The 6,486-nt window shown below is 37.6% G+C and overlaps 1 protein-coding gene across 1 annotated transcript in view; it reads left to right on the top strand.

Annotated features, from left to right (window-relative positions):
* The first annotated feature begins 374 nt into the window (after nt 1–374).
* Nucleotides 375–6,486, top strand: part of LOC101740641 (unextended protein) — a 57,819-nt gene continuing 51,707 nt past the window's right edge. The window contains exon 1 of the mRNA XM_004927288.5: nt 375–1,178. Within this exon, the coding sequence (XP_004927345.2) occupies nt 802–1,178 (377 nt within the window). The 5' untranslated portion in view covers nt 375–801. The remainder of the gene's footprint in view (nt 1,179–6,486) is intronic.

Genomic DNA, 6,486 nt, shown 5'->3' with positions numbered 1-6,486 from the left:
GAAAGAAAATGGAAGAGTTTTTTTTTTTGTCCTACCTAAGCTGATGGTCTTGAGAGACCATTTCAGCGTAACCCTAACAAGTAGGTGAGCTCACGGAGCTCAAACCTGACGACGTTGCCAACACTAACCCTAACAAGAGCAGTGCTTCGCAGAATCTACCACCGGATCGGAAACGCGACCCACTGAGAAGATCCGGCGAGAAACTCAGTGGGCTGTGTCTGAGGATTAATTTACTAGTCCAGCCCTTCGTCGCAAGCGGCGGGTTCGACGAGAACGGTGACCGGTGCTTTAGTGGATCGGGCGGATCCGAAATGACGTGTGTAGGGCGACGTCGACTGTTTACCATTCTGTCCGCAGGATCGGGAATGTAGTTATCGGCGGCCACGATGAGAGGGTTCTCGTGTCGTGCTGCTTTATCGAAATGGCGCATTGATGCCGACTGTAGATACTAACTGATGGACTCTAGGTCCTTATCGTCGAGGAGGTCTACGTTAAGGATAAAACATGGGGCTCCGGTGCGGCTGCTATCCTGCAACGGGACTTTGTAGGAATTTATCTACCTGTTTATAGAAGGGTTATCTGTATACAGTTAATATTCGTAGCCTTGCTAAAATCGACGGACCGCTATTCGTTTTATAAGTTTCATAATAACGCTATTACTCATTTATTTATCTGAAAACACGTCACTGAATTCGCGTTATTTAAGCGAACACACATCTTGTATACTCTTTCGTTTGTCTGCCGCAGTTGAAAGTGTCGAACGAAACCGCTCACTGCTCACTCGCGCCGCGGACTCCGACGATGGCTCTTGTGCATCAAATTAGGACTAACGGTATATTTTTATTGTTATTTTCGTTGATAATAACGTGTGCCGCGTCACCGCCATGGATATTATCAGTGTCGGTCAATAATTATACGTGTTCTGATGTGTGTGTGTACGATATTAGCGTGGACTCTTTAAATGAATGGTCGTTAACCTACAAATACGTGCCGCGCGGTGATCTTTGCGAGACAGTTGTGTCTGAAAGTGCGAAGTACTCGAAGAATATTATCGTCGAAGTGCCGAAAACGATCGAGAAGGTTTACTTCTGCGTTAAAAGTGCAGACGGGGTTTGGTTAAGTCAAGGAGACGAAGTATTTTTAGACAAGAATGACGTCATACGAACAGAGTCAAAACGGTGAGTGAATACGAGAAATATTTTGTTTTTTTGTGTTGTCGTAAAAATTACCCAAATATGTGTTATATATTATGTTTGTTGCGTAATTCTTTTAATTATTAACTTTATCAAGATTACTTTGTATCTAATCGTGTAAATTTCAAAAAGAAATACTCATTTCTTTTTTGTTTTTTTCTACCACAATTATGTAGATACCCGCAGGTTTCAAGTATGTAAGGACTTTGACAAATTTCATTTACGTAATAAGTAAATTAATAAACTGAACGTGTTTACATTGTAACTATGATAACAATTTTATTCGGTTAATTGACCTCTACCGAGTCGCCTAATGGAGTTCCTCACAAAGTAAATATTACCTTGCGTAATCATCGAATGTATACACATAATAATGTATGTATACTGTATATACGCGATCAAAATTATGCGTGAAAAGGAACGGACGCCAACGATGCAAAAAAAACTTTGGCGCCAATTCGGCGTATTTTTTTCTTTCATTCTCATATGACAATTTCAATTCATTAGATCATAATATGGCCGTGAATACTCTTAAACTCGCACTAATAACTTACTAAAATGAATAAGTCCGATTTAGCGGGAGTCTAATTAACCATAATTTTTTTTAATAACTAAGTATTTGTTATCACAGTCGACATACTTGTTACAGCTGAGCCACCCACTCTCTACGTGATTAGATATATGTGCTAGTGTGTAAACGGTCGCTTATCGCTGTCGATGATCGCTTATCATCAGGTGGGTCTGTCGTCTGACTCTGACAAGGCAAACGAAATACATATAATTTCTGTTCTAATCTATAAATAAATAAAATTGGAGTGTCTGTTTGTAATAATAAAATAACCACTTTTTATTAAATGCGTAAGTATTGTATACCACAGTACATATACCAAAATTTTATTTTTTTATTTTTGTCTGTTTATTTTTTCCGGCTAAACTCTGGAATGGCTGTACCGATTTTGACGAGACATTTACTGATAGGTAGCCGATGATTTGTGGAGTAACTTAGGCTACTTTTTTAGACCAGCTTCGCCCCGCGGCGTCACCCGTGGTACGACAATAACCGCGGGTAACATCGCGGGACACAGCTATCAATAATAACATTTAACGTTTCCGAAGCGAAGCGAGGGCGGGTCGCTAGTATTAGCTAAGACGAGTAGATCCAAATTATTTACTAAAAGCACTGCCAAATATTATGTGTTATTAATTTAAAAATATAAGTTGACAACCTTGGCCAATGTATTGACATTAATACTGAGGGGAAGCGCAGTCCCGTTTCTTGTTTTCTACTCATGCTGATACCCTTGAGAGGCGATATCAGCGTTACCCTAGCGTGTAGGTGAGCTCACGGGGCTCAAACCGGAGGTGCTGTTAACATTGTCCCTAGCAAGAGCTTTAAAACATAATATTTTTTTATGCAAAACCGGCCTATCCATAGTTTCACTCATAGATAACAGATGGCTTTGCAAACTTTTTTTTTTGCGCGTATTGTTTTTTGCCTACTAAAATTCAAATTCATGAAAACTTAAACCTCATTGCTCCATAACAACTATGGTAAGTTCAGGTCACTTTTGCGCTGACGGCCTCATTATGTAAGTGGTTTTGTTTGTCTGTACGAGTCGCGCCAAGAGAACTAAATACAGATTGAATACACGTACCGTACAAGTAACGAATTATCATCATGTAATAGGTACTTTACTGGTGGTAGGGACGTCTTGTGAGTCCGCACGGGAAGGGACCACCGCCCTGCCTATTTCTGCCGTGAAGCAGTCATGTCTGCAATAACAAAAGTTTATTGTCAAACTTTTGTTATTGCTTAAAGTCTGTGGTCAAATTGAGAATAGATAAATTTGTTTGTCTTTAATATTATGTGTCTATAGTATAGTCTTGGCGAAATCTGTGATTATAGTCTATTCTTAATAATAGTCTTTGACAATAGAGCCTTAATAATGTTCGAAATTATAATTTCAATTAGTTATGGTCGAATATCGACTACTGGGGGACCACTAGTTTATTTAGTTGCACCAACAAAGTGATCATCAAGACCACAAGTATGAAACACATGATCAATACACTACATTGACAAATTGACAATAAGCACATGACAGATGTCACCTCAGTTATAGGTGCAATCGACAGTTCAATAGTCGACGACATCTTGAAATTAGAAAATACAATGAGTAATTTTAAGAAATATGAAATTCAGGATAATACTTTGTCACTAAGTAACTCTTTATACTTTTTTTATTGCCTTTGTAGGCAGGCGGGCATACGGCCTACCTGATGGTGAGTGGTTACCGTCGCCCATGGACTTCAGCAATGCCAGGGGCAGAACCAAGCCGCTGCCTACCGCTTAATACTCTCCACAAGCCTCGTTTGAAGAAGGACATGTCATAGCGCTCGGGAAACACCGTGGAGGGGAGCTCATTCCATAGCCGGATGGTACGTGTCAAAAAAGATCTCTGGAAACGCACTGTGGATGACCGCAGTGGCTCCAGGTAGTATGGATGAACTCTACTCCGGTGGCGGGCGGTGCGATGGTAAAAACGAGATGCTGGTATCATCTCGAACAATTCCTCAGAGCACTCCCCATGGAACATACGGTATAAAATACAGAGGGAACCGAAGTCCCTCCGCAGACCCAGAGGCTCCAAAAATAAAAAATTAAAATTATTCACTTCAAAAATTAGTGGCTCAAAAGGATACTTAGTAGTCGTAAACGTTGTTAACGAAAAAAAAAACATTAGGATAACAACGGTTTTATTTTTCCAAAGTGCTTGTTTATTTCTCGTAGCGCTATAAAATGTTCCATGCGTTTTTATAACCTTCAGCCGTTTGATGTTTGACGGGTGCATTGACTGATTTGCAAATTTTGCGTTGTGGTCGTTAAATTTAGATATTAATGTAATTTTTATTATATATTAAATATGAAATTGGGTAATTATCTAAGAAACCGCGCGCTTCCGAAAAGTAGGACGATGTGTAAAGTGCCCAATAAACAGACATACGTGAAAAATCTTTATACAATTTAGAAATGTATGTTTAAAAAAAAAAACTAGTAAAGTTTGATTGATGGATTCACGTTAACGTATCCCTGTGCCTCGCGGCTTGAATTGTTTTCATGTTGTTACGGTACAGGAAAAAAAACAATTTTCTTAGCGGATGTACGTCATATCTGTGATCCGTCAAACAGACAAGTAGGTACCTACGTATATTGTGTCTACGCTTATTGGAGAACGGCCAATATTAAAAAAATTGTCGAAAGGTTTAAAAACCACATAATAATATTAACCGGTCACCGTTCTCGTCGAACCCGTCGCTTTTAACGAAGGGCTCGACGAGTAAATTAACCCACAGACACGGCCCACTGAGTTTTTCGCCGGATCTTCTCAGTGGGTCGCGTTTCCGATCCGGAGGTAGATTCTGCGAAGCGCGGCTCTTGCTAGGGTTCGTGTTAGCACGTCGTCAGGTTTGAACCCCGTGAGCTCATCTATAAGCTCGGCGAATCTAAAATAAATAACCCCTCGAGGTTACACATCAAATCAAATCAAACTTTATTAGCTAAAACACGGTTTACAAAGTTGTTGATAGTCATTTTATAGAACAGCGTGTTTCTACCAGGTCGGCGTCCGAATATTATTCATAATTATTTACATTAAATGCAGTCAGTAAATATAATCAACAAATTAGCATAGGTAGGAAAAAAACATATTAATTAAATCATCCTACTAAAATTACTGATTAATTAATACTGAATTTTAGTATTAAGCTATAAGTTTCCACTTTTATCGACAGTTCATATGACTGTAATTTTTTTTATTAATTCGCATTAGACCAGAGGTCTTTTTCCCAAAAACAGTTTCCCTTCGTTTGCCGCTAGGGGCGCTGTTCCAACTCCATACAAATTTGAGTTAACTTTTACGCTATCGAGAACGTTACAAAACACTCACTCTAAGCTCACCGAATATAAACATAATATATAATAATATGGTCGACACACAATTTTAGCGTTAACCAAAATAAACACTAACATTCGAATTAGTATATAAATAGGTTATAAAAGAATTTTATTTACTCAGTTCATTGCTATCCGCGTTTGCTTACCCGTGGTACACACAAAAATTATCGTTATTTCGCATCAATATATCGTCTTCTCGCATTAAAAATGTATAATCTCAAAACTTACTAATTTTACAGGAGAGTGTTTTAAAGGTTTAACATTAATGATATTTTTAATATTAATCATAAATATTTGCAACATTTATTTTTTATTTTTTACCAGTTACATTATCTGTCTTTTAAAGTAAGATAAAATTGTGTATTAATTTTGTTAATAGTAGTCTAACTATAGGTAAACTAAAAAAAAAAAACTAATACTAAACTACGCTCTTTTGACAGTATTTATGAGAAAAATACTGGTGATACCAAATGTTTACGCATATTATTAATTCAATTTCGAATATTTTTGAAAATTGTACACTTTGAATGCGAAAAGGCATTACATTATGCTTTTTATTTCTTTTTTTTATTTTAAAGAGGTTTTTCTCGATTTCGCGACGTCACCCACAAAGCTTACAATTTTTTTTAAACGCGTCGCTTTATACCCACATCTACCAATTTATATAGCACTAGCGACCCGCCCTCGCTTCGCTTCGGAAACATTAAAACACACATGAAACCAAAAATAAAAAATTTAAAAAAAATAAAAAAAAGTAGCCTATGTTCATCAGGGACAATGTCGGCTTCTATTGGAAAAAGAATTTTTCAAATCGGTCCAGTACTTTCGGAGCCTATTCGAAACAAACAAACAAACAAATCTTTCCTCTTTATAATATTAGTATAGATTCTGGCCGCCCTCGACAAGGGGGAAGCCAAAATGCTACAATAGACACCTAAATCCATTGCACACAAATTAAATTCTAACACAAAGCCATTACGTTCCGTTTCACTTCATACACACTCCTTCATTATGTTGTTTACATCTTCGACTATTCCACACTCTTCACAGTTCGGTGAATCGCAAAAGAGGAACAAAACTATTTATTTTTGAAGTCGTCGTGGCCTAATGCGGGATTTACATTACGAAATTAGTGTCATGCATGTTGAGCTCAGTTTCACGAAAGTAGTTTCGATATATGCGAAAGTAATTTCGTTAAAAAATTAGCGTCGCGAAATCCACAGTATCGCAGTAACCATGGCGCCTTCAGCATCAAAGCTATAATTTGCTATATTCAATGTAGCTAAAGAAATGCTTATAAATATACCTATAAACTTAAAAAAAGACTATCAAGAAAAA

Source organism: Bombyx mori, chromosome 24 (assembly GCF_030269925.1).
Source record: "Bombyx mori chromosome 24, ASM3026992v2".
In the NCBI taxonomy this organism is placed as follows: domain Eukaryota; kingdom Metazoa; phylum Arthropoda; class Insecta; order Lepidoptera; family Bombycidae; genus Bombyx; species Bombyx mori.
The sequence above is the reverse complement of the archived record's forward strand: the minus strand, read 5'-3'. Positions and strand labels throughout refer to the sequence as shown.